We start from the raw sequence: 26,242 nt of genomic DNA, 5'->3' as shown, positions 1-26,242 counted from the left end.
CCAGGGCCCTGCCAGGATGCCAGGAGAATGGGAAGGAAGTGGCCACCTCCGCCCATCCCAGGCCTTGCTGTAGGCCCATCTCTAAGTGCTCACCTTAGAGAGGCCCCAGACACTGTGGCAGGAGAGACCTCTCTTACCAACAGCTCACACAGGCAGCAGGGCGTGGGCTGCTCAGACACGGGAGAAGTTACAGCTTGCCAAGGTCACACGGCCAGTGGGTGACTAAACTGGGAGTTGAGCCCAAGTCTTGAGATGGCAAATCCCACAGTGACACTGCGGCAATGGCAGAAAACAGGGCCCGGTGATGGCCTGGGTCTCAAGGACAAAGCTGGGCAGGAGGGTGGACCCGGCTCTGCCCAGGGAGGGCGAGATGGAGGCAGGAGGAAAGCACAGGAGGTGGCCAGCCCTGGAGACAGAAAAATGTGGTGAAATATCCCAGCAGGGATGAGCGACACAGAAGCCACATCCTCCCCTGCAGTACCCCTCAGACAAGGAAAGAGTTGCGGGGGTGGGGGCGGGGGGTGGGCATCGGACCCATTTCACAGGCGAGAAGAGAGGCCAGGAGCGGCAGCTGCACTGCTCCTCCAGGGCCCTGTTAGAAGCGGGCGAGGGAGACAGACGCCTGGGGTCTGCGGAAACGGAGCCGCTGAGCCGGCTGGAGATGGGGGCAGAAATCAGGGCTGCAACCAAAGAGGGAGGGAGGGGGAAAGGCAGAGCCTGGGCGCGAGACGCGGAGCGGGGAGGCCTCGATGCCAGCCAGCGGCATCAGCCGCTCGGATGTCACGGTCCCCGCCGCCCCCGCACCCTCCCCCGCGGACTCATCCACCGGGCTGCTCCGCAGCGCCACGCGCCCCTGGCCGCCTAAGGGTGCAGGTGCGGCAGTGCACGGAGGCGGGGCTGGGGGGACGGGGGAGGCGCGCCCGCGCTGGTCCTGCTCCCGCATCGCCGAGCCGCAGCGGCTCCGCAGCATCCTTGGCCCGCCCCCGCGCCGCCCCTCCTCCCCGCGCCGATGGTACGCTCCGGTCCGCCTGGCCCGGCCGCAGTGGATGTTGCTAGAATCCACGCGCAGGAAGGAAGCGACGCAGGCAGGCTGCGCTGACCCCAGCGGCCACCCCTGCCTCAGGGACCCGTTCCCCGAGAGACGGCACCATGACCCAGGGCAAGGTACCGGCACCCCTACCTGCACATCCTCCATCCCTTGGGCTCCTGCCTCCCTGCCATCCGAGCGAGCACCCTTAAGCATCCTCTTTTTCGGTCAGGGCCGAAAGGTCCATTGCAAGACGTGGCTGTCCTCTCCTCGCGCCCCCCGCCCCTCCCAGGCACCTGCTTGCCAGGGCAGCCCTGAGGGACAGCGCCCGAGAAGCATCCCTTGTGGTCCGACCCTCCAGCCCCAAACCCAGCCACTTTGCGAGGGTCTTTGCCCCCTCTACAAGCACCCCCCAGCACCTCCCTCCTCATTAGCTAACATCTGGATGTCTGCGTGCCATCCCGTGTGGCTGGGGTTACTATGGCAACCCTGCATCAGGATGCTCTGATTTTTGTTTTGGTTTCCACGAGGTGTGGAGCTGGTGGGGACCGGACACAACATCTCTTTTCCCCCAGTTTCAGCCCTGAGTGGTGGGGGAAGGGCTGGGCAGGGACTTGGCTGGCCTCCTAGGGTTATGTAATGTCAACAGCCTGTGGAATTACACAAAGGCGGGGCCTAGGGGCACAGGGGGGTCCCCATCGGTGGTTGGGGGTACTGGGGATAGGACAGGGAGACCGAGGAAAGGCCCCCCTGCACCCCCCCACTTCTTCTTTCCAAGAATAGCCTCGGAGCCAATGGCAGCCGTCCCTGGTTCCTCAGATACCTCCCCCCCCCCCCGTATCCTGTTTTTAAGCTCTTCGGGCCTCAAAGTGGTGTCACTGGGTGATGCCACCCCCCACCATTGGCCAGCCCTCATTTGGGAATACCATCGGGGCAGGGGGTGGGCAGGGCCCAGGAGGCTCTGGGGGCTGCATGGCAGGGCGGGCACTGCAGTGGGGGTTCTGGGTGTCCTCTCTGGTCTTGGGGGGCAGTGACAGGGCGTGGGGAATGGGAGGGAAGCGTTCTCACGGGCCTGGGCTCCAAGGACCCTCACCGAGGAGGCCTGGTGAGGATTGAGGGCTGTGAAAAGCAGGTGCATCCCCTCCACTGAGCCTCTCATTCCACCCCGGCCCCGCCCCCACCCACCTACTCCTCGCCCCAGGAGTGGAGGGAGTGGAAAAGACTCCTCCAGGCCAGGGGTCCTGGAGGCCAGATGGGTACTCAAAGCCTCCTGGCCCTTTCCTGTCCTTGGGCCACCGCCAGCAGGTCTCCCTGCTAAGGAGCCCACAGCCTTCCTTCTGGTGGGGGGGACCTTTGCATTGAACGATTCCCCTTTGCCCAGGGCCTGGTGTCGCTGTGTTTTCCACACCCCACTCCCTCCACAGCAGCCTCTCCTCGTCTGGCTGCAGTGTTCCAGCCCTCACAGCTCGTATCCCCTCAGCACAGCTCAGTGTATGTTGTAAGGCAGAGGGCAGAGCAGCGCATAAGTGGACTTGGGAACACTTTGGCCCCTGGACCTCAGTTTCCCCATTTGTTGAGTGAAGGTAGGAGCTAAACTGTGTGCCTTCTGAGGGAAGTGTTCTGGGCTGGGGGAGATGCTGAGGTCCCAACAGGATGAGGCCAGAACGGGGCCCTTCGTGGGGACCCCTTGCCCTTTCTGCACACTGCAGCCACTTCTCTTCTCTTCACTCCCCACCCTCTTTCTTTCCCCTCCTCATGCTCCTGTGCCATTACTAGCCCAGCCCAAGGAAGCCAGTCCCAGGGGCCACTGCCCGGGCCCTGTAGCTAGGCAGGCCACATGCGGCCCTATGACCTTGGTCAAGTCACTTCCTCTCTGATCCCGAGGCAGCATACAGCCCACAAAGTGGCAGAGAGATTAGATGGGAGAACACTCCATCAGTGACACTACTGAGGGGCTCCTCTGTGCCACCCTTTCCTGGGCCCCAGGGAGTCCCGGTCCCTGCCCCGGGGACAGTGACCAGCAGTGGTGGGCTCTTCGGGGAAGCCCCTCCCTCCTCACTTCCGCTGGAGCAGAGTTCTTGGCTACCCAATAGGTAGGCTCGGTGCACACGCCTGCCTTCTGAGCATAGGTGAGAACCTGCCAGGAAGCCCCAGGCACCAAGGGGCTGGGGACGCGGAGGTGGAAGCCCCCTCTCCCTGGTGACCACCTTTCCCCGCTCTGCTCCACAGCTCTCCGTGGCTAACAAGGCCCCCGGGACCGAAGGGCAGCAGCAGGCGCAGGGGGAGAAGAAGGAGACTCCGGCTGTGCCCTCGGCCCCGCCCTCCTACGAAGAGGCCACCTCTGGGGAGGGGCTGAAGGCAGGGGCCTTCCCCCCAACCTCCACAGCTGTGCCTCTCCACCCCAGCTGGGCCTACGTGGACCCCAGTAAGTCTCCCAGTTCCCAGAGGCTGGGACATCGCAGGGAGTGGCGGACCCAGGTGGGAAAGCCGGGTAGGAGGAAGTTAGTTACCCAGAAAGAGATGCACTGTGTGTGTGTTGCACGAGGCTGTTATCAAAGGCTGAGGGCTTCAGAGGACTGGTTGGAGGGCTCCGTGAGAAAGAAAAGGGGCAGTGTTCACCATCAGATAAGTGACTGGGGCGACACACCTGCAGCCGTTGGGGGTGTTTGGCTGGGTTGAGCCACTCACTTCAGGAGCCTTACCTGGCGGCCAGGAACACACAGTTTCCCATAGGCTGTAGGGAAGCCCCTCATCACTGATTGACCCCGCCCCCACTGCTCGCAGAATTCTAGAAGGAATCCCAAGGACAATGCCCCTGGACAGAGCTTCTGTTCACAGGGAGTGGCTGCCATGGGCCGACCCTCCCACTCCCCGTCCTCCGGGGCCAGAGCCCTGAAGACTCACCCCAATGTGACCTACTGGAAGGTTCATGAAGGTCTGGCTTGCATGGAGCCCCCTTGCCCCGCCCCCAGCCAACCCCCCGGGACAGCGTGCCTGCTCCCTCTCCCCCGCCTTGCTGGGTCCTGGCCATTTGGATCTTGGCCGGGATGTATTTAGAACATAAAGGAACAAGGAGAGACGAGTGGCTGAGGGTGCCCAGCCCCCAGGCTGGGTTTACAGTGGATCTACCTCTGTCCTCTGCCTCGCTTCCCATTTCTCAGTTCCGGAAGTGACTACCACGGGAGCCGTTTTCCAAGGAGCTGTGGAGGCGGGAAGGCAGGCCAGCATGTGACAAGACCAACACTTGGCTAAACTTGCACCAAGGCAGGGTCTGACACCCTGGGCTCCTTTGGGGAGACACACTGATCTGCAAGCCTTGCCAGAATCCCTGCCCTGACAAAGTTAGCTGCATGAGATGAATAAGTGGGATGACTATCACACAGTGATCCAGAGGCAGTGAGAGAGGCCTGGGCAGCACACCTAACCTGCCTGGCAGTCTGGGAAGGCTTCCTGGAGGAAGGGGTATCCATGCCGTATCCCCATCCCAGGCTCTGCCAGGGAGATGAGGGCTTAGGACCAAAAGAAAAGAATGTGCAGAGGCCCAGAGGCAAAGAGAGCGCGAGGCTGATGGGAAGAGTGGGAGGGAGGAATGTGCAGTGGAGTGGCAGTGGCCCCACTCACCAGGGCTGTGCAGGCTTTGATAGGGAACTTGAACTTGAATGAGGGCAGTGGGGAGTCACTGAAGAGCTCACCACAGGGCAGTAGAATGGCAGCTTTGAAAGACCAAGACGGGGGCCATGCTAGGGGACTAGCAGGGCGGGGAGGGGGTGACAGTGGAGGGGATCTAAGGGACCCCATGTGAGGACTTGGGAGTGTCCTCAACTTGGGGGGGGGGGTACTAGGGAGACGGTGGTGTCGTTGCCACCAGGCACAGAGCCACAGGCTTCTGTTGTTAGCTGGTTTGGTGTCCAGGAGGTGGATAGCATCATCTGGGCTCTGCCAGGGTGTAGGGCCAGGGAGGGAGATGACAGCTCATTCTAGAGAAAGCGAGACGTGACAGGGGAGAGGGAACAGGGGCGGGCAGGGGTGTGGTGCTGGGTGATGTGGCCAGAGGGAGGACTTCAGCAGATGCAGAGAGCCCATGGCATGGAATGGCGCCCCCTGGGCAGGGGGCCGCTGGCGGCATTAGCTCCGCGCGCACGGGGACCCTCACGGCCCTCTACCTGCCCACGCAGGCAGCAGCTCCAGCTATGACCGCGGATTCTCCACTGGACACCATGAACTCTTCACCACCTTCAGCTGGGACGACCAGAAAGTCCGCCGCGTCTTTATCAGAAAGGTTAGCTGCCTCTACCCGACTCTCTAGGACTGGGGGCCTCCTTGGGGGAGCCCCGAAGAGCCCAGCCCTTGGCCACAGAAGTTTTCCTCCCCCTTCCTGGGGGATCCCAGCCATCAGCACCCACAGGGCAGGGCCATCTTAGGGTTCACCCCAGCTCCCCACCACCCCTGCACGCGTCATCTCTTCCACCCCTTCTCCTGCGGGTCCGCTCTCGGCACTCTCCTTTCTCTGTGTCCCAGGCCGGTCCCAGTGACCCCAAGGAAGCAGGGTGAGCACCCAGGCCATGAGCTTGGAGAGTTTGTTGAGTCCCCTGGGGAAGGCGGGCTCTCCTGGGGCCTGGCTGGGGGCCTGAGTCCACCCAGCCCCACCCAGCACCCCCGCCCCCCAGCCCCAGGCTGAGTGTGAGCCTCCTCCCTCCCCCAGGTCTACACCATCCTGCTGATCCAGCTGCTGGTGACTTTGGGCGTCGTGGCTCTCTTTACCTTCTGGTGAGTTGACAACATGCATGGACGTGGGCCTGGGAGGGTCTCTCCCGGGATGTGGTTGGAGGCTCCTCCCCCATGCGGGGAGGAACCCAAAAGAGTGCCTGGGAGAGCCGTCCTCTGGTCGGGCATGGGCTGCACCTGGAGCCTTCTGGGCCATCGGCCACCCCAGGGCATCTGCCACACACCCAAGGGACCCACTGCTCCGTGCCCAGGGGGCTGTGCAGGGCAGCCACAGGGCAGGGGTACAAATGCAGACTTGGGGTCATCCTGACTCTCTCCACTTCTCTGCAGTGACCCTGTGAAGGATTATGTTCAAGCCAATCCGGGCTGGTACTGGGCGTCCTAGTGAGTACCCCCTGGCCCCCCCGGGGCCCCTTCCCAGAGATGCCCAGGAGTGGGAGGAGGGAGCCGCCGTGTCTGTGCAGACAAATCCAAACCCAGGCTTCCCCATGGCCCTATTGCATTCTGTAGGATCTTGCTGGGGGGAGGGGAGGGAGCTGAGATCTGGTGGGGCAGAGGAGAGATGGCGCGCGTGCTGGTTAGGTAGGGCTGGGGAGATGGAGACCATCGACCTTAAGGGGAGGGGGACTGGAACACCTCGACCCACAATAATGATACTGTTGCTGCTCTTATTAACGATGTTATTAGTGCTTGCACAATCATTAATCATAATAGCTCCCACTCAGAGAGTGTCTAATAAGGGCTGGGTGTCCCTCTGTGTACAATGTTGCATCCGATCCTCAAATCTGCTTAGTGCGATGACCTTAGAAAACGAAGGCTCAGAGAGGTTGAGTCATTTGCCCAAGGTCACCCAGCTTTGCCAGTGGTGGAGCCGGGACTCAAACCCAGGGTTCAGGCTGAGACTTGTGCTCCTAATACCTCTGCTTGGCAGCTTCCCCTCAACCCTAGAGCCACTTGGCTCCTGTGCGGATCCCTTGGAGAAGGGCTTTGAAGTGTAGCTGCTTTCACCTTTCTGTCCAGGTGACTCAGGCCACAGCAGCCCCAGGGGACGCCGAAAGCAGAAATACACTGGTCTTGGTCTCCCTCCACTCCCACTGTGAGCCCAGCCCTGTTCTGGGGCTGCTGGGGAAGATTGGGGTGACGCAAGGCAGCCGCAGAGAGGTGGGAAGAAGGGAGCCCTGCACATATCCCAAGGTGCACCTGCAAGGAGGGCGGAGACCACTGAGGCGCTGTATGGGAAGGAGTGGCATAGGCACGAGGGGACTCCACGCAGGGGAGCAGTGGGGCTGACCAAGGAGTTTGCCCCTCCCCCTCCCCGGCACACCTGTGCCCAGGTTGGGGTCTGGTGGGGCAGGGGGCTCAGCCCTCAGTATTGGGCCTGGAGACTCATTCCAGCCCCGTGGTGGGACAGCCTGGCGCCGCCAGGGCAAGGAGACTGCCAGGCAGAGTCTTTCCTGCGGCACAGGGCAGAGCACTGTCTGCAGACCAGGCCAGGCAGCCTGGGCCCGGGGGAACTGGGAGGCCCTGGATGGGAGAACTAATGAGGCCCCAGCGACCGCCACCCGGGCCAGCCCACATGGCGGGTTGGCATGGCTCCCGGCACGTCAGCAGTGCTGGCAGCCGGGGGCCCCGAGGCCTGGACAGTGGAGCCCTGGGACCCCTCCCCCAGGGCCTTCTGCTGCCAGTGGGCTGGGAGGGGGATGCTCTGAGCAGATTGGTGGGGGTGGGGGGGCAGCTCAGGTGTAGGGGAAGGGAGCACTGGGTGGGGAAGGAGCACCTGGGAGCCTGCCCTTGGCATTTCCACGTCCTGGCTCAGGCAGAGACAGGCAGAGGTGGGCGTGAACCATATGTTCTTCACCGGGTGCCACAAAACCTCGAAGGTGTTGGGCTTCTCTCGGCACCATGATGTTTCCTCCAGGGAGCCTGCCTGGGTTCTGCCCTGCCTTTCCCCACATCCCATCTGGTGTCTGAGGGCTACAGGGTCCCGACTCCGCCACCACGCCTGAGAGCTGCTCCATCCTCTGCCTTTGAGAACAACCCAAACAGCACAAGGAATACAACATGGCTTTTTCTACGAGTGGGGCCCCATGTATAAACGTCTCACTTCATCCCGGCAGATGCTGTTGTTCACCCCCATTTTGCAGATGAGAACATTGAGGCTCAGAGAGCTGTTCTTGCTTCCTAAGCAGCACAGCCAGGCTGGAGAAGCAGGTGTTTCTGGTGGTGAAACCCAGGCCCTGCTGCCCCCGTAGAATGCAGGACTGCATCCTAAAACAGGCCAAGTTGGGGAGGTGCCGGGTTTGGTCTCGTCGCTCTGGGAGCAGACCAGCCCAGGCCCTGGGGCTCAGCGTCTGACGTGCGAGCCCGCCCTGCGTTCTCTCATTCTTCTATGACTCATCCTCTGCCCCCTGGGATGCCAGCTCCCCCACCCCAGCCCCCAGGCGTCTCCCCCGTGGGTTCTCGCCTTATTGTCTGATTGCTCCCGCTGAGCCACCAGTGTCTGTGCAGCGGGGCATCTGGGAGAAAGGCAGGCAGAACAGAAGAGAGCAGAGGTGGGGCGGAGGGAGCTGTCCATCAGCCGGTGTCTAATTATAATAATGGCAACTCCCATCAGAGAGTCCTTGCCCTGTGTTCAGCCCTGCGCTGATGGGACTGCGTTCTCTCCTCCATCCTCCCCGCAGCCTGTGAGCTGGGCTCAGTGTTTCTGATCTGCAGAGGAGGAAGCCGGGCCTGGGCTGCTAAGGAACTTGTACAGGGCTGCGCGGGTGCAGGGGCAGAGCTGGGGCAGGCGGGCGGCGTGCATCAGGCTTCACAGCTGCGTCCTGATCCCTGGGGCTTTGGTCCCTCTGCCCGTCTTCCTTTCCCCTGTCCAGGGGTTGAGGAGCTGTGGGCTCTTGCCCTCAGGAAGCTTCCAGTCTGGCCTGGAAGACAGGGCCCACACCCAGGACACATGCAGATGGACTCTTCTTGCTGGCGCTGTTAAGTGGCAGAGGAATGACTCAAAGGTGGCCAAGAGAGGACAGGTGTGGCTGTTTCCCAACTGGGACAGGATGGAGAAAGGGCACCCCCACACCACCTGACAGGGGGACCCCGTCACCCGGACAAGTTCCGTGCTATTTGAGAACCAGGGAAGAACAGGAAAGGGTTAAGGCAGTGGGAGGGGGTCTCACCCCCTATTCTATAGGCTTGCCGCAACCCCAGGTTTCTGGTTTCTTGGTTGTGTTTCTGTTTCACCCAGCAACATGTAAGGAGCACCCAGCAGGTGCCAAGCCCCCAGTCAACAATACAACACGAGTATACGGCAGGCCGCCCCCGGATGCTGCACCTGTGGATGGAGGTGTGGCTTCACTTGGGCAATGCAGGAAGGCTTCTTGGAAGAGGAAACCTCAGGTGTCCTGGCCAGCAGGAGCCAAGAGGGGCAGGCGCATTTCCAGGGTGCAGAGCAGGTTGTGATGAGAAGGGTGTGGAGGGGGCGGAATGTGATGAGAGACGGGTTGGAGAGGCCGGAGGGCGTGGATCGGATGGGGCACTGCCAGGTCTCTGGGGAGTCTCCACTGAGGAGTCACGTGACGGCCTGGATTGTGGAAGGCAGGAGGACCAAAGGGGCTGCAACAGCTTTGGCCAGACGCTGAGAGGGTGCTAGTGGGAAAGAGGGAAGACAGCAGGTTTGTGAACTGCCTGAGTAGGCAGATGCACAGATGCAGGCGATTAGCTGGGCGGGACCAGGTGAGAGCCAAGGATGATGCTGCCATCTCTGCTTGGAGACCAGAGCCTCCACCTGTGCGGCATCCTTTGCAGGAGTAGGAACGGGCAACGATGGAGGGCTGAGTGCCCACCTCTTCCCGGATGGCAGTGGAATATTTGAGTCTGGGTTTGAGAAGGGAAAAACCGAGGTGAAACGGGAGTGCGAGTCACGTGGACAGGTGCACCTGCCTCGGGAGAGCGTGGTGGGAGCAGAGCCTGTGTTGAAGGAACCGCAGGAGGCTGAGAAGGAGTGGCCAGGAATAGAGGATGCTGGGAAGTCAGGTAAGGTAAGGGCTGGCGCGTGTCAGTGGGACTCAGATCATTGCGATGTGGCAAAGCCAGCTGTCATTAACTGGGGTTGGGGCTGGGTTTGTTGGGTCGGGAGATGGAGAAGAGGATGCCAGGAGTGGAGGTCCCTTTCCAGAGGCTGCGAGGGTGGATGAAGGCAGAGAAGATGTCGGATTGGAGCTCAAGTGGCAGGGGGGTCCAGCGGAAAGGCTTACCTCTCAGACATTGCTTGGCAGTGGAGGGGGCGGGACCAGAGCTGGGAGGAGAGACAGCAGGAGGATGCAGTGTGATGGCAGCCAGGGAGCCCCACCTCGTTGTCAACGTCACAGCTCCTTCTGGGACACAACAGGGGTGAGGCAGCTGGGAGGCTTGTGCGTGTGTGCGTGCGTGCGTATGTGCAGAAGACAGCTGGGATACGGGAGGGAGCTCAGGGAGGAGATGGGGAGAGGACGACTGTGCCACGTTGAAGGTCCATTAGGAGTTGGGGACCGTGCCTCGGTGGTGGCACTAACTTAGGTAGGCATGGGCAAGCCCTCCCTTGGGTCCCAAGTCCTCGTCTCCAGCCTGTTGGACTGGCCTCTTCCTCCACTGCTCTCCAGAGGATGCTGGACCCACCATTGCCACCTCTGCACTGCCCCGAGCACCTGCCCTTCCCCCACCACACATGGCCCCTGACCCAGGAACTCACTGAGTAAGTGCCAGGTGCAGGCTGGCAGGGCAGGGGCCCTGCTCATGTTGAACTTGCAGTCTAATGCGGGGACTGGTCAGTGGCGGTCTAGGGACCCACAAGGTTGTCACAGGTCACAAGGGGGCCGTGAAGGGCAGAATGAGGCAGTGTGGGGAGCAGGCGCATGTGGGCTTGAAGCCGGCTGTGGCAAGCAACATGCTGGCTGCTTGGCCCTGGTCCCCAGACAAGTCCCCTGACCTCACGCCGCCTACACTGTAAAGAACCTATTTCCTAGAGAAGGGGTGCACATTCGAGGACACCAGGCTGCGGCTGACCCACCCTTTCCCCTTCCTTCTGTCCACAGCGCTGTGTTCTTCGTCACCTATCTGACCCTGGCTTGCTGCTCTGGACCCAGGTATAATAATGACTCTCGGGGATCAGCTTATAGGAAAAGGGGTGTCCCCTCCCTCTCATGCGGGGGGAGGTAGACAGATGGGGGGCACAGGGAGATGTGGCTGAAGCAGGAGACCCCAAGGAGCGGGAAGGGGCTGGGCACAAACCCCTCTGAGCCTGGGTTTGCTTGCAGGAGGCACTTTCCATGGAACCTGATTCTTCTGACCGTGTTCGTAAGTGATCTGGGGCCAGGTGCTGCCTGGGGATGGAGGAGGAGGGGAAGCCTGGGTCGGGGGTCGGGGACGGGGCTTTCTCAGCCCACTTCTTCATGGAGCCCTTCTGCCGTCTCTTTCCAAGGAGCTGCTCTCCCCTTACCCCCACCCCTTTTCCTTGTGGCTTTGGTCTGAGAGGTTTGTTATGGGGGCACCCGGAGTTCTGGGCTATGTAGAAGTGTGGGGACCCTTGCAGGGAGGGAAGGATGAGGCTGCCAGGAACAAAACAGCAGGTGCACTGGCCTCTGGGACGTTCCTGCGCCGGCTGAGTCCGGATTGCAGACACAGGCAGGAGCATGCGTGGGGCAGAGGCCCAGGCTGACCTGGAGGGTGCCCGGGGCCCCCAAAGTCTGAGTGTTGCCACGAACATCCCTTCACCCTGCTTCTCCTTGCAGACCCTGTCCATGGCGTACCTCACTGGGATGCTGTCCAGGTAAAGGGAACAGAGCAGGGCCCTAGGGCAGGCTGGGCCACACCCTGATGGGGGCATTTGGAGCAGGTGGAATTCCTCCCCTCTGGCACTCCAAGGGCTCAGCAGGCCTGTGGGGTGGGGGTGGGGAGTGGTGGGGAGCAAGGGGGAGTCCTCTCAAGCAGCAGCTGAAAGACCCCAGACTCATGACTCTGCAGGCCCACCTCCCCCAAAAGCCACTGCCAGCACCCACAGAGACCCCTTCCCCCTTCCCGCACCCACCTGTCCCAGATTCTTCCAACATGACCCTGGGTCTAAGTATGGTTCAGTAGGAAAGTTGGGGAAGCTGAGGCAGGAGGGATCAGGGGAAGGGGCTGGGGGCGGGGCTGGGTCAGAGGTCACACAGGTCCTGGCAGAGGGGAGTGGACTGTGAGGAGTGGGGGAGCACAGAGGCCCCCTCCACCCTGCGCGCATGCACCAGAGGCTGACCCCCATGTGTCCTGACGCCCGCAGCTACTACAACACCACATCTGTGCTGCTGTGCCTGGGAATCACAGCCCTCGTCTGCCTCTCGGTCACCATCTTCAGCTTCCAGACCAAGGTCAGGTTCAGGGGGCCCAGTTTCAGGCGGAGCAGAGGGTGGACAGTCGGCTGGGATCCAGGGTTGAGGAGGAGGGGAGAGGGGGGAGGCGCTAGGTCAGGGGAGGCCTCCTGGGGGAAAGGGGAGAAGCCGCAGGTATAAGGGGGTAAGTGCCCCAGTGGCTGCTGGGGGGGAACCCCGGGAAGGCGGAGCTGGCCCGTGCAGGTGCCGGGTGGGTGCGCATGCGCAGGCTCTGACAGCTGTCCTGTCTCCACAGTTTGACTTCACCTCCTGCCAGGGCGTGATCTTCGTGCTGCTCATGACCCTTCTGTTCAGTGGACTCATCCTAGCCATCCTCCTGCCCTTCCAATATGTGAGTCTGCGGGCCCTGTATCTCCTGTGCCCTCCAGGGCTGGCCCGGAGCCCAAGCCCCACAGCCTGCCACCCTGTCCAGGCCCCTGGCACCTGCCCGGGCCCCGTGGCAGTGTAAGCAAACAAGGAGGCTTTTCTTGGCAGGCCTGGACACCTGCCCGGCTCCAGGAGCCACATCCGGCTTCACCTTTCTCCCCCCCACTTCCTGACACCCCCCTCTTCCCCATAGGGTAAGGTGAGACCCTGGGGACACCCAGAGCACTTAAACCCCAGGGCAGGGGAGGAAGGACTGGGGCTCCACGGGGCTGCAGAGGAAGTCCAAAGAGACTGAATCTGCCAGGCAGGTGGGGAGTGGGATTGTGGGGCTGGAGCAGAGCCCCCTCACCCCCGAGCACCCAGAAGCTGGCAGCCAAATTTCTGCTTTTCTAGAGCTGTCTGCCCAGAACTGTGTGGGTGCTGAGGCTCCAGCACATGGGGCAGGGGGCAGCTTGGGGACATCACAGGAGAGCCTTGAGGCCTGAACCCTGGGAACCGGGGAGATGAACCTGTTGGCGCCCCGTTGGGGGGGGCTCAGTGCTTGACCACCCCCTCAGCCACGCTGTCTGGTCCTGCTTCTGCCTGGGCTGGGAGCCGAACTGCTGCCCTCAGCCTTCTCCACCTCCTGTCCTGCCCAGCCCCAGCCTGGGGCATTTGGCTCCCGGTCCAGGATCGGTTCTGGCATTTCTTTGGCTCTTCCCAAGATCCTGTTGACGAAAGGAGGGACCGGAGTTGGCCCGGGGGCCCTCTGTGTATCCAGGATGGGGAGGGGGTTGCGGGAAGGGGCACCCTGGCGACTTCAAAGAGCCCTTTATGCAGAGGCCAGGCTGATAGGATGGCTTTGTTCCCAGGGACCTTCTGGGGGAGGGCCTCACAGAGGGCGCAGGCCAGGGTGACTCCTCTTGGGGGAGGGGGCTGGCTCACAGCTGAGTGACCTTGAGACCTGGGCGGGGCGAGCCTGGGGGGAGCGGAGGTTAGGGATCGCTGTAGCTGCCTCTGCACACAAGCCCATCTTGCAAAGCTGCCCCCCCCCCCAATCCTTGTGTTCACGTCTTGGGCCGTTTCCGCGTAGGCCCCTCACCTCCAAGGCAGAGCCAGGAAGCTCCCAGCCAGAGAGACAGACAGACCCACACTCTGATCTGGGGGTGAGTGCTCCCTGGGAGGCAGCAGCAACCTGCAGCCAGACCTGGGAGGGAGGATGAACCTCCCTCCTCCTCCTCCATCCCTTCATCCTCCTCCCCCTCCAGCCTGAGCCTGGGCTGGGGGTGGGGGGTGTATGTGGGGAGAGGGCCAGGTCCTTAGAAGTCACCCCATGGGGGGCTCCTTCTGTGATCCACCTAGGATCCCTGGACCCACCGACCCCTCTCAGCCCTGGGGCACTTTGGGAGAACTGGGGTTGGTCTACACACGCCCTCCAGTATCGTGGCCACTTGTTCTGCTGCCCCTCCTGGCTGTCCCTAATCTCATTTTGTATCTGCCCACAGGTGCCCTGGCTCCATGCAATCTACGCAGTGCTGGGAGCGGGCGTGTTTACGTTGGTGAGTTTGGGCCCCCACGTGGCCTTTTCAGACTTTCCCCTGTGTCCCCAAGTCCCTCCCCCACCCCTGTATTCCTCCCTGAACCCATTGGGTGCACCTGTGGGCCGGGCTGTGCTCAGGGAGTTTTGAGCTGGGGGGCGGGGAGGAAGCTGTCCCAGGAGGATCCAGGCTGTGGGCAGAGGTATTAGGTATTAAGGTATTAGGCCTTCTCTCTGCTGCCGGTGGAGCTGGGAAAGTGGGGTATCCTGGCTCTGGGGGTCGAGTGAGTAGCTGTCGTTCTGGGTATAGGCTTCCTGGAAAGCTGGGAAGACATCGGGTTCTGTGTGGCCCGGTGAGGCTGGGCTTGCTGTCTACTGGAGCGTGGCGGGGGCTGGGACTGGTTAGGGGAACAATAGCACGGATACTGGCAAAACACCTGCTTCCCGCTAGCCTCACCGTCCGTCTGTGAGACCGATTTTACTGTTATTTGATTAAGATACAGAAACCGAGATCTCAAGGTCATATAGCATTCTGGCCAAGAGCAGCCGCCAGCAAATGGCCAGTAGACAAGAGGTGGCCAGGCACCAACACTAGTGCTCGGGTGGGCGGGCTTGCACTGGTCATTGTGCCTAGGAAGGCACCAATGTTCAGCCCAACCCAGTGGCCAGAGTTCCTGCCTCAGTCACGGGTTCAGAGGCTCATGGGTCACTGATAGCGGTCAGGGGTCATGACTATGAGCAGAGGTGTGGGGACAGCTGGACCTCAAGCCAGTGAGGTGGGCTCATTCTTAAAGCCTTAATTGAGCACCTACTGTGTGTGAGGTGCTGGGCGTGGCCCTCGGGCCCCCGAGGGGGAACACTGGGGATGAATACAGGGCTCAAGAGCCTGTAGAGATCTCACGAAACTCCAAGCCGTCCTCTTATAGGTGAGAACTCCGGATCGCATAGTAGTTAAGGGATGAGTCCCAGGTTTCCTGGCAAGGTCACGGCCAATCAGTAAGAGCAGCCTTGGCCAGGTCCAGGGTGCCTGGGGCTCTCCCATTCTCAGCCTGGAAAGTCCCACTTCCTGGAGAGTCCTGGGCCACCCCTACGTACAGTTTTCCTGGCTCCCAGACCCATGCTGTTCCCTCCAGGCAACACCTTGGAACGAGTCTTGTTTCCGAGGGCGAGGTCAGAAGTCGGGTCAGGAGGGCGGAATGAAGAGGGCCCCACGGCGGGCAGCAAGCTGGACACAGGCATGTGTGGGCCTTCGAGGGCCACCTCTGCCAGGGACACACAAGAGTCAGGCCAGGGCACGTGGGGCTGGTGCAGGCAGAGGACAGGGAACATCAGCCAGGGTACCTGGCTTCTCACACAGCCAGTGTGCGAGGCAGGTGCACACACACAAGCAGGGCTGGGCGAACGTTAATCCCCTAAACCTGCTTATTAATCTTCTGCTTTTTTAAGATAATAAAAATAATCCCTGCCATCTGTTCCACTGGTTACATTTAGCAAAAACACTTTCACACCTGTGACTTCATTGCTTCTCCAGCTCAGTCCAGGGAGGGAGGCGGCGACAGCGCGCTGCTCTTAGGGAGACGGTGTTCCACCTCTGGAGCCTTAGCAAGTCGTGGCCAGAGAGCGGGCAGACAGGGAACCAGGATCCGGGGCCCCTGGGGTCCCCATCAAAGAGGACAGCTCCTGCGGGCCGGGGCGGGGGCCTCCGCAGCAGCTTGCCCTTGGGGTCCCACATGGTTCCTATGGGCACACAAATGCACCCACTGTAAGAAACTCCTGCGAAACCCTGGACCCCTGACCTCACCCCATGCTCCCCACGGAGTGAAAGTCCCCCCGGTGGGATGTGCGCTCACTAGCCTACCCCTCTCTCCTCCCACCCACGCGTAACCCTCACAGAAGAATTCCATCCAGTTTGCCAACCTTCAGCTTGCTTGCCCCTTGGCACCCAGGCCACGCCCCCTCCGCATTTCTCTCCCGCCTTCCTCACCACACTGCCTGCTGTCATCTCCCCCTTTCTACCCTCAGACCTTGGAATGCCATGTTTGATGCTGTGTTTGATTCTAAAATGCGCATCGCTGGCCCGCAACTCTCTTGGATTCCGGGTAGTCAGCGTCCCACTTAGAAGTCTGTCAGGCACAGCACAGAGCTGACCTCCTGCTCTCTCCCTGGGTGCCTGCTTCTCCCATTGCATTCCCATCTCTGTCACCTTGGCAACACTCTCACAACGTCTCCCCTTCCCCCACACCTCTGGGGTCCTCCCTGCCGCCCAGAATTTGAGCTGCTTCCCGGATCCTCCCAGATCCAGGTCACCGTTGCCTCCTGCAGGCTGCCCCTGCTGGCCCCCACAGCCTGCAGCTGCTTTGAGTGAGGTCAGGACTTTGCTCTGCCTCGTGTCCCTTTTCTGATCTCTTCCCACCCACTCCGCTGCCGCCGCTGCCACGCTGGCCTCCTTGCCGCCCCTGGGAAGCTCACTCCCTGAGAGCTGCTCATGGCTTGTGCTTTCTTGTCAGTCCTGTGTGCCTGAGCACTGAGGCACGGCTCTCTGCTTCATTTCTCTCCGTAGCGCTTCTTGTCCTTGCCGCGCAATCTTGTCTCCCTCGTCCAGCAGAACCTAAGATCCTTGGGAGTGGAGGTTTTTGTCTGACTTGGTCATTGCTGCGGCCCTGGTGCCTGGCATGCAGAAATGTGCTTCCACAGGCTTGTACAGAATGGACGGATGCTTGGGAAGTGTGGTCCCGGGGGCGGGGCCGGGCCGCCGACATCCTGTCGGAGCTGCGGTTGCCCAGTGGAATTGAGCACTGGCTGTCAGTGTCTTGTGAGTCTCAAGGGAGGAGGAGGAGGAGCCAGTGCCCAGTTACCCATCAGTGTCTCATTAGGAGGACACCAACATGGTGGGGGCCTTTATTTATGTATTTGAAAGGCAATTATATATATATATATAGAGAGAGAGAGAGAGAGAGAGAGAGAGGTCTTCAATCCACTGGTTCACTCCCCAAGTGGCCACAATGGCCAGGGCTGGGCCAGGCTGAAGCCAGGGGCCAGGATCTCCATCAGGGTCTCCCATGCGGGTGGCAGGGGCCCAAGCACTCGGGCCATCTCCTGTTGCTTTCCCAGGCACATTAGCAGGGAGCTGGATTGGAAGTGGAGCAGCTGGGACTCAAACCAGCGCTCCTATGGGATACCAGGGCATCGCAGGCCACCTTGCTCTGACTGGCTTCCCAGAATTACCTCTGTCCTATGGAGCCTGGGGTCTCCCAGCTCCTGCCCAGAGTCCCTGGCCTCTCTGTTGGCTCCTCTATGATCCCCCACTCTGATCTGGGGGGGGTCCTCCGCACGGCCCAAGCGAAAGAGCAGGTGCACTCAGGGCTCCCCCAGTGCTGCCTCACTGGGGGCCTGCACATGAGGGGTGGGGGAGAGACGGGTGACAGGGCTCCCAGCCCCCTGGTGGGACCCTGTGAGAGTCCAGTGACTGTCTCTCCCCTGAGGGGCCCTGCTGTCTTGGAGGGCAGGGAGCAGGTGGGGGCCGTGGTCTCCCAGGCCTCACCCACACAGCCCTGGGGCAGTCTCAGGCAGCCTTGGGGTTTTGGTCTCCTCCCTCCCTACCCCATACTCCCCACTAGATACCGGGATCCAAATACAGGCGGAAGTGGGTGAGTCCGCTGAATGGCTTTGGGTGACCCTGTCTCCTCTCCCCTCCAGGGTCCTCTCCTTGGGTGCTTTTCTGCAGACACTCATGGGCTGGGCCGGTGACGGGGCAGGGTTGAGGGGCCGGGCCAGGACAGGAGAGCCGTGCGGCCCGGGCCTGGCCGCTGGCTTCTAGCTGGGCTGAGCCTCCAGGGCCTGTGCGATGCTGGGCAGGCTGCTGCATCCCAGAGTTGGTCCTTCCTTGGTCCTCCTTTGAGGAAGCTGATGCCTCCAAAACACCAAAATTGGAAAGCCAGTCCCAGAGACCTAGAGAAGAAAGCAGGCGTAAGATTTTAGAAATCAGGCAGCGGGTCCCATGGGAACAGCATTCTCCCCTCCCTGTCCTGTTTGGCCAGCTTGAGGATGCTGGGAGCCACTGCTGGTCATAGGAAGATTATGAGAGGCCCGAGTGGCCAGGCCAGAGTCTGGGAGACCGCTCAGGGGGCCCCCGCAGGGTCCCGGGGTCTGGACGGGGTGTCAGGGAGAAGGCGGTGGTCAGGGCTGGATGCCGCTGGGCCTGATGGCATTTGGGTAAGAAGAGCTCAGGCAGGAAGATGCCGCTCAGCCTCCGGTGCCAGGTGCTGCTGACCCCTGGCTGTGGCCACACACGGCCACCTGTCACGGCTGGCAGGGACCTCCCCGAGGAGCGTGTGCTGAGGCCTGGAGAGAGCACGGTTAGACCCGCACACATGCACTCAGACATGCACGCAGGCACACAGCACACCGGACCAAAGCCCCGCTTTCCGGACGCTCGCTCAGCGGTCTTTCCGTTCCGTCTCCCTGCCCACTTCACAGATGGGAAAGTAGAGGCCCAAAGACATGCTCTAGTGGAAGCCCAGAGAGGCCGCCTCAGCCCCCGTCACTTGTAAGACCACAACTGCCTAGGTCAGCCCCACAGCGTCTGAGGGAATTGAAGAGAAATACTCCAGCGCCCCTGCACTCCACCCCCACCCCGCCGGATATATGCCCTGCCTTCCTCTGTTAGGAAAACCCTGGGGAAGGCAGCGCGGATGCACACACCCCAGGCCAGGGTGTGATTTTACCCTGGACTCAGCTTAACTTCACTGCCTTTGGCTGCAAGCTTTAGCGTCCCCTACGTCTCCGTCTACATTTGCAACAAAAGCAGAAGCCCCTGCCTTCTTCCCTCTCCGGAGCCTAATCTGCCTCCGCCCCTGGTGCTCCGCCACTCCCCCCCCCCCCCCGCCGTGTGCCACTCCCCCGGTGGAAGTTGAGTGGGTTCCTGTGAGGGCTCGGGGGCTCGGTGGTCTCACTGGTGATGGCTCCTGGGCGGAGTCTCCTTCCTGGCCACGCCTCGGGCGCACCTTGCGCTTGCTAAAGCCCTGCTCCGGCTTGATTCCCCCGCCCGCCACCAAGAAGCTGCCCAACCTGGGGGCGGGGACTGCAGAGGGGGCTGACTCAGAGGGGGCAGCCAGGGCAGGCGCCACTGTGCTCTCAGCACCCCCACCCCGTGTGTGGAGAGGGAGGAAGCCCTCAGGCCGCCCCAGGGCACCCCCATCAAACTCCCACCTTGCTTGTCCCCTTAGCACACTGTGACCTTGGCCTAGCTATTTGACCTTTCTGTACCTCAGCCATCTCATCTTGCAAATGGGGCCGCTAGGAAGCGAGGCTGTTGCGGTGGTCGGATAAGAGAATGCGTGAAGGAAAGCAGCCCAGCACCTGGCACTCCGGGGCTTCTGCTTTTGTTGCAAATGTAGATGGTGACGTAGCAAGCACCAAAGCTTACAGCCGGGGGACCTGCGGCCGAACCCCTTCTCTGCGGCATCCCAGTTATGTCCCAAGTAAGATTCCGATAGAAACACTCGATTGATTTATGGGGGCGTAACTTACTCTATCAAGATGTATTAATATGCGCAACAGCAATTTTAATGGCAGGACATAGCTGGTTATTCTTGAACGTGGGAGGATGTGGAATTCCTGCCAGCGATGGGCTGTGGCTCTGCAGTTTCGGAAGCTCCTGGCTTCAGCCCTGATCCAGCCCTTGCTGATGAGAGAGAGAACTGGAGGATGGGAAGGGATCCCTCTCAATCTTGGGAAGCACCACACGTCGAGCATAGCCTCAGGGTGCAGCGGAAGCTGAGCCCCGGCCATCTCATCTCAGTAACTCGGGGAAGGGGTTCATTCTTCTTCTTTCATGGGGATCTCTGTAGCAGGTGCGTGAACGGATCGATTGTGTCATAGCTGTGTTTCCGCGTTGTGTGTACAAGGGGCGTTGTGATCGCTCCCACCTTGGGGTGGTTGTGACTTTCGAGTGAACAAATACACATAAAGCGCTCCAACAGCACGTGGCACATCCATGACCAGCAACGCTTACCTGTGGGTAGCAAAGAATTGCATTAGGTCAGAGCCAGGATTGAAACCCGGGTCTGTGGGACTCCCCTACCTGGGTTCTTTTTTTTTTTTTTTTTAAGGACATTACCAACACTTTTGTTAAAACATTGATTGATTGATTGATTGATTGATTGATTTGAAGGGAGGCAGAGTTGGAGAAAGACCTTCTACCCATTGATTTACTCCCCAAATAGCCACACAGCCAGGGAAGGGCCAAGCTCAAGCCAGGAGCTTGGAGCTTCATCTGGGTCTCCCACCTGGGTGGCAGGGGCTCAGGCACCCAGACCATCCTCTGCTGCTTTCCCAGGCACGTTAGCAGGGAGCTGGGTCAGAAGTGGAGCAGCCAGGACTCAAAACTGCTTTTTCTGTGGGATGATGGCATTGCAGGCAGTGGCTTAACCTACTGCACCATGACACCAGCCCCTAGCCAGTGTTCTTGAGTGTGTAGCACTCACACCCTCCCTCAAACCACACACATGGGCTCTTCCACACACCTGTACACACTGCTCTCCTTTCAGCCTGGCCCGGGCCTCTAGGCCAGATCTTGTCCATCCATGGTCCACCTGTGCCATTTGAATGTTTAGCACCCAGTCCAATGACTCGGAGTAGCTTCTGTTGGCATCAGGATGACCTGGAGCCCAGAGCCCTACTCCCCTCGCCTGCGCCTCCCCCTGTCCTACAGCCCAGCCTCAGCAAAGCATCACAAAGGCCAAGCTCACTCACCCCATGGCTCAGAGAGCGTCCCCCACAAGAAGTCTGTGTCGCTCGTGGCCATGAGCTCCGCTTCCCTTCTCCCCTCCTCTGTCCTCCGCATGGACACAAGCAGGCACGTGCAGAGACAAACGCGTGTGCACACGTACAGCGGCACGTGGTGGGCAGGGAGCAGGATTAGGTGTCAGGAGGCTCAGCCTGCCCTCCCGGCTCATGCTGCTGCCGCTGCACCTATCAGAAGCTGAGCATGAGCTTTGGATGAACAGGGTCATTTAAACCCTTCTAGTTTTGTTGTTGTTGTTGTTGTTTAATTTCTAAAGACATAGTATAGGTGTACATTTGTTCGTATCTTTCCTTTTTTTAAAAAAGATTTATTTATTTATTTGAAAGTCAGAGTTACACAGGGAAAGGAGAGGCAGAGAGAGAGAGAGAGAGAGAGAGAGAGGCAGAGAGAGGGAGAGGCCTTCCATCCACTGGTTCACTCCCCAATTGGCCACAGTGGCTGGAGCTGTGCCAATCCAAAGCCAGGAGCCAGGAGCTTCCTCCAGGTCTCCCACTCAGGTGGCCATGAGCTCTGCTTCCCTGGCCACAGCAGGGAGCTGGATCGGAAGTGGAGCAGCTGGGACTCGAACCGGCGCCCACATGGGATGCTGACACTGCAGGCAGCGGCTTTACCTGCTATGCACAGCACCAGCCCCAATCTTTCTTTTCTTTTTTTTTTTTTTTAATCTTAAATGTTACACAGATAAAGCAAATGTGGCTTTGAGGCTTTGACGGTGTCCCTTGCTGCCTTCCCCAGCAATAGCCACTGGCCAACTGTCTCTCCTTGCAGAATCTTTCTCTTTGCAAGTGGGCATTTGCTACCGAGGCCCCTGTGACACGTGCAGTCCCATGGGAGTGTAGGATGTGGCTTGCTCTGCCACTTTTCCTTTGCAATTGCACGCACCAGGGAAGCCCCTGTGTCTGTGTCTGGTACCCCTGGAGACAGAGTTCTGGTTATGTCTAGCGTTTCACTGCCAAGGGGCACCTCGGCATTGGACAGGCCGGGTGGGGTGTGCACCCGGCACACACACATGGCATTTCTGTCTGCCGGACTGGCTGCACCGGCTCCTCTCTATGCTGCAGACCCCGCGTTTGGTATTTAGTGCCTTTCTCTTGGTAGCTCCGGGCTGGCCTGGCCTTTCCATGGTCTGCCTCCTCCAGAGCCCTTAAGCCCCACCTCTGGGGCCACACAGGGCCCGGCCGAGAGTGTGGCTGCAGGGTGAACCTGCCCCTCCGTGCTGGGCCCTCCCTCCCTGCACACCCACCCTGCCCCACCCATCAGCACCTCATTCACCATCCCCACCCCCGACTCCTTGTGCCATGTGTGAAATAGTAGTGACCCAAGGCCAAGGGCAGGAGCAGGAATCATTGAGGTTTGTCTTCAGGAGAGAGCCAGCTGGCCATTCTAGGAGGCCTCTTGGGTGGACACTCCTTAGATGGGCTCCCCTCCCCCAGACCTGGTCAAGTCCAAGCCTGCTAGGTGGAGAGATTCCATGTCATTAGTTCACCCAGGGGTGACCAGGCTCTGGGAGATCAACCAGGCAAGCTACTGATTGATAAGTCAGACCAGCCACTTATTAACTGACGCCAGCGACTCTGCTGAGCTGGCTGTAGCATTTCAGAGGGTTCCTCTGCTCGCTCCTTGCGAATCCCTGGGAATCCAAGTCAGAGTCAGAAGGAACAGGGTGGAATGGAGTGCGATGAGGCTAAAGAATCAGAGGAGCGGGTGCCTGGGTTTGAGTCCTGCCTCCATCCCCCAGTGGTGGAGTCAGCCCCTTGGCCTCAGTTGTACTCATCTACAGAATGGGACAGTAGTAACGCCCTCACCGTGTATGCGCTGTGCACCCGACCTGGGCTGCGCCCAGCTCCTCTGTCACTTGCGTGTGGAAGCTCTGTGTTCCTCAGGCCCCTGCAACTCATTCATCCTACAACAAAGCTGGTGTCTATGCGTACCCCTGCAGGGGCACCTCCATCCTGATGGTGGCTCCCCATTTTCCTACTGTTAAGGCCACACTGCCTTCCCCGGGGGGACCCATCTGCCTCCCTGCAGAGACACAGGAGACATCTGAGTCTTGGTAGCAGGGCTTTTGTCCTGGTGATGCTGACGGTAAAACCCACATCCACTGCCTCCTCTGGATCCTGGGACTCAGGTCGGGTGAGGGAGAGGGGACCTGGGCACGCACCCAGCAGCAGTAGGCAAAGTGCAAGCTTCGAGGGCAACGCCATGGTCCCCGATGTCCTCTCTCCCTTCCCCCATCACCCCTGCTACAGTGAGCCCCACCGTCTTCACACCGTGGCCCGCAGGTCCCCAGGGCTCCTATAGGTCTCATCTTTGAGCTGCAGGTGCAATGTCACCTGTCTGCCCACAGCCCTCATAACAGCATCAGGCCAACTTCCAGGCACTTACCAGTGCCCCCTGCCCACCCCCTGCCAATCTGAGGGCTTCCTGGAAGCCAGGCTTGGCTTTAGGGCCCCTTGTGGTCTCTCCAGCCCTCTGAGAGTTCCCCCACATCCCCGCAGCCGGTGCCACAATACAGGTTTGTAGAATAATGAACGCGTTTCAGGGGCTTGGGGAACACAGAGCTTTCTACACGCAAGTGACGGAGGCACTGGGCACAGCCCAGTTCACAAGAATGTGAGTCAATTTCAAGGATTCTGATCCTGTGTGGACCAGTGGTTCATAACCTTGGAGCCGCTGGCTTCCTTCCCCCAAGGGAAACAGGCTGTGTACCTGTCATGTCATACGCTGTCTCCGGAGGGTTATGCTCCCTGGGCTGGTACCCAAGCGGGGGAAAACTATGTAGGGGGCAGGGAAGAAGAGGAGGCAGCATCACCGGTGTCACTGTGGACAGTGGGACGGCTGGGTGGGGGTAGCAGGGGTGGGGGCAGAGAGGAGCTGTTCCCAGCCCATCAGACCAAGCAAACCCCCACCCCACCTCCAGGAGAGCAGCGGGGTAGAATGACCGCTGGGATGCTCAGGTTCAAATCCTGGCTTTGCCACTTCCCAGCTGTGGACCTTGGGCAAACACGTAACGTCAGTTTCCCCTGGAATAATACAGTCCCTGATGGATTGAGATGTTAAGAAAACTGAGAAGGCTGAAACATGTCTCCAGAGCACATCACAGGCGCTCAATCCCTGCTCACTGCTCCCTGAAGCATTTGTTTAGCCTCTGAGAGCAGGGTCCTGAGGGCACAGCAAGAAGACTTGGAAGAAGGTCCCCTCCTCCAGGAAGCCTTCCCTAACTCCCCACTCCCACTCATGGGTCCGATTCCAAGGGTCGGGTTCCAGCACCCAGGGGGAGCTTTGTATTTTCCTGGATTATACTCTTGGTCTTCCCTGAGCTCTTCGACCGCAGGGATCCTGTGTCTCTGCTGTGTCTTTCTGCCTGGCACGTAGTAGGTGCCCAGTAAGCAGGTGTTGACTAGGAACAGAGATGGGAGGTGTCGGGAAGGTTCCAGATTCCAGGCTGTCGCAGGGGATGCGGGGAGTGGGGCACTGAGCAGCCAAGCAGCAGGTGAAGGGATTAAAAGGGTGGGAGGGGGTGTGACCTGGGTGGGGCGGCGGGGCTGTGGCAGGCAGTGTCACTCTAACCGGGCTCTGACTTGGCTCTCTCTCTCTTTCCTTTCCCTAGTTCCTGGCATTTGACACCCAGTTGCTGATGGGTAACCGTCGCCACTCGCTGAGCCCCGAGGAGTATATTTTTGGAGCCCTCAACATCTATCTGGATATCATCTACATTTTCACCTTCTTCCTGCAGCTTTTTGGCACCAACCGGGATTGAGGAGCCCCGCCCCCTGCCCCCACCCCTGCCTCTCCCTCAGAACGCCCTCTCCCCTTGCTCTCCCAAGACCAGACATAAAACTAGCTGCCCGCCAGCCCACGTCTCATGTGCCCCGCCCGGCCCCTAAGATGTCGCATGTGCATTTACCATCAGGGCCCCATGGAGAACCTTTCCAATGACATCTTCCAGTTTGGGACAGTCACACTCGAAGGCCCCTCTGAGTCTGGGGATCCGAGGGACGGGTGAGAGGGACCTGGCAGGATTTCCCAGGACGCCTGGAGCTGCCACTGTGCCACAGGTCAGCACTGTCACTTTGGAAGGAAGGGGGGATGCTCACAGGTGGGGGATGAAGTGAGAGAAGGGCCTCCCACCAGTCGCTTGCTCCAGGGGCTTGGGCCCAGGGGCCCAGGGCTGCAGGAGAGAGGCAGGAAGCCGGTGCCTCTGCTGCTTGCCTTGGTTTCCCCTCCTGGGTGTGACAGAGCTCTGTTGGGGCAGGAGGTTTGGACATGGTTGGGGGGAAGGGGGCTTCTCCTGAAAAAGGCCCGTCCTGGGTCCCCTGGAGAGCAGGGAGTGACCCTCTGTAGTACGTGACCCTCCGCTGTGTCCACAGGGCAGGTGTTGGGGGTGTGGAGCCAAGTCCTACACCTCCCCTCTGCCTCCATTCTCTCTGATTTCTAGCCCCGGCCTGAGGCTTGGAGAGAGGTGTGCAGGCCCTCAGGCAGGAGGCTCTGGGGGAAGAGGCAGTGGCTGCAGCAGCTGGGCCACCCCCTCTGGAGGGCGCCTTGTCCTGCCCCCCCCCAAGTCCCCTCTGTACCTGTTTCCAGAGCCCTCCCCCACCTGCTCCCCTTTGCTAGCCTCCCTCCCCTCCCCGCCGGGCCTCCTAAGGCCTTAGTGGTGTTGGCAATGCCACGTCCCTTCCCCACAGGCCCACAGCCCCAAGCCCCCGCCCCCACCCCTTATCGCTGCATCTCCTTTGCAAGTTGTCCAGCCCTGATGCTGACAGCCAGGGCCAGGCCCTCCGGCTGGCCCCATGCGCTGAGGCCAGGGCTCCCTTATCAGCCTCCAGGCGGCTGGGATCTCAGGCAGGGTGTGCGTTGGGTCACCCAAGCTCGGCCAGGGGAGGGGACTGGGGGGCCACACCTGGAGAACGTGCAGCTGGCATGTGTGCATGGCCAGCTCCGGGCCAGTGGAAAGTTACTGGCTGGAGGCAGGGAGGCCTGGGCTGGATGGCTCGGCCCTCCTTTCGCCTCTCCCTCCAGGGGCTTCTCTTCCCTTCTTCCTGGGGGTGGGGTGTGCTCTGTTCACCCCTGGAAGGCCTCAGAGATGTTATCTCCATCCCCCACCCAGCCCTCCACACCCTCCTGCTTCGAGTTTCCAAGAAACATTGCAGAAGCCTTTGCAGTTTTGTTCCATCTTGGGTTGTGAGCAGAAAAGGAGCCCAGAGCCAGGTGGTGTGTGTGTGTGTGTGTGTGTGTGTGTGTGTATTGGATATGTGAGCAGAAAAGGAGCCAGCAGGCAGGGTGTGTGTGTGTGTGTGTGTGTCTGCACCATGCCAGCCTCGCTGCTCTTACACACCTGCTTGTTGCTGTCTGGGGTTCGGTTTTCCCGCCCATAGCCATGTTGGGATTGGGGGGGGGGGTGAGAAGTG

At 60.4% G+C, this 26,242-nt stretch overlaps 1 protein-coding gene across 1 annotated transcript; it reads left to right on the top strand.

Moving 5' to 3' along the window:
- The first annotated feature begins 999 nt into the window (after window positions 1-999).
- FAIM2 (Fas apoptotic inhibitory molecule 2) lies at window positions 1,000-24,726 on the top strand. The gene is made up of 12 exons (XM_002711124.6): window positions 1,000-1,164; window positions 3,257-3,452; window positions 5,203-5,306; window positions 5,730-5,794; window positions 6,083-6,136; window positions 10,816-10,866; window positions 11,038-11,077; window positions 11,512-11,549; window positions 12,039-12,126; window positions 12,383-12,478; window positions 13,998-14,051; window positions 24,445-24,726. The coding sequence occupies exons 1-12, from the start codon at window positions 1,150-1,152 to the stop codon at window positions 24,592-24,594; spliced, it is 951 nt and encodes a 316-aa protein (XP_002711170.1). The 5' UTR covers window positions 1,000-1,149; the 3' UTR covers window positions 24,595-24,726.
- Window positions 24,727-26,242: the final 1,516 nt, after the last annotated feature.

The sequence above is a fragment of the Oryctolagus cuniculus genome, chromosome 11, assembly GCF_051225735.1.
Source record: "Oryctolagus cuniculus isolate XC-2025 breed Fujian yellow rabbit chromosome 11, ASM5122573v1, whole genome shotgun sequence".
Lineage (NCBI taxonomy): Eukaryota > Metazoa > Chordata > Mammalia > Lagomorpha > Leporidae > Oryctolagus > Oryctolagus cuniculus.
Note: the sequence above shows the minus strand (reverse complement) of the source record. Positions and strands in the feature narration are given on the sequence as shown.

Excerpts from the sequence above, each read along its gene's own strand:
- FAIM2 (XM_002711124.6), top strand. Across the intron at positions 12,127-12,382 it reads TCTTCAGCTTCCAGACCAAG|TTTGACTTCACCTCCTGCCA; the intron begins GTCAGGTTCAGG and ends CTGTCTCCACAG. Across the intron at positions 12,479-13,997 it reads TCCTCCTGCCCTTCCAATAT|GTGCCCTGGCTCCATGCAAT; the intron begins GTGAGTCTGCGG and ends ATCTGCCCACAG.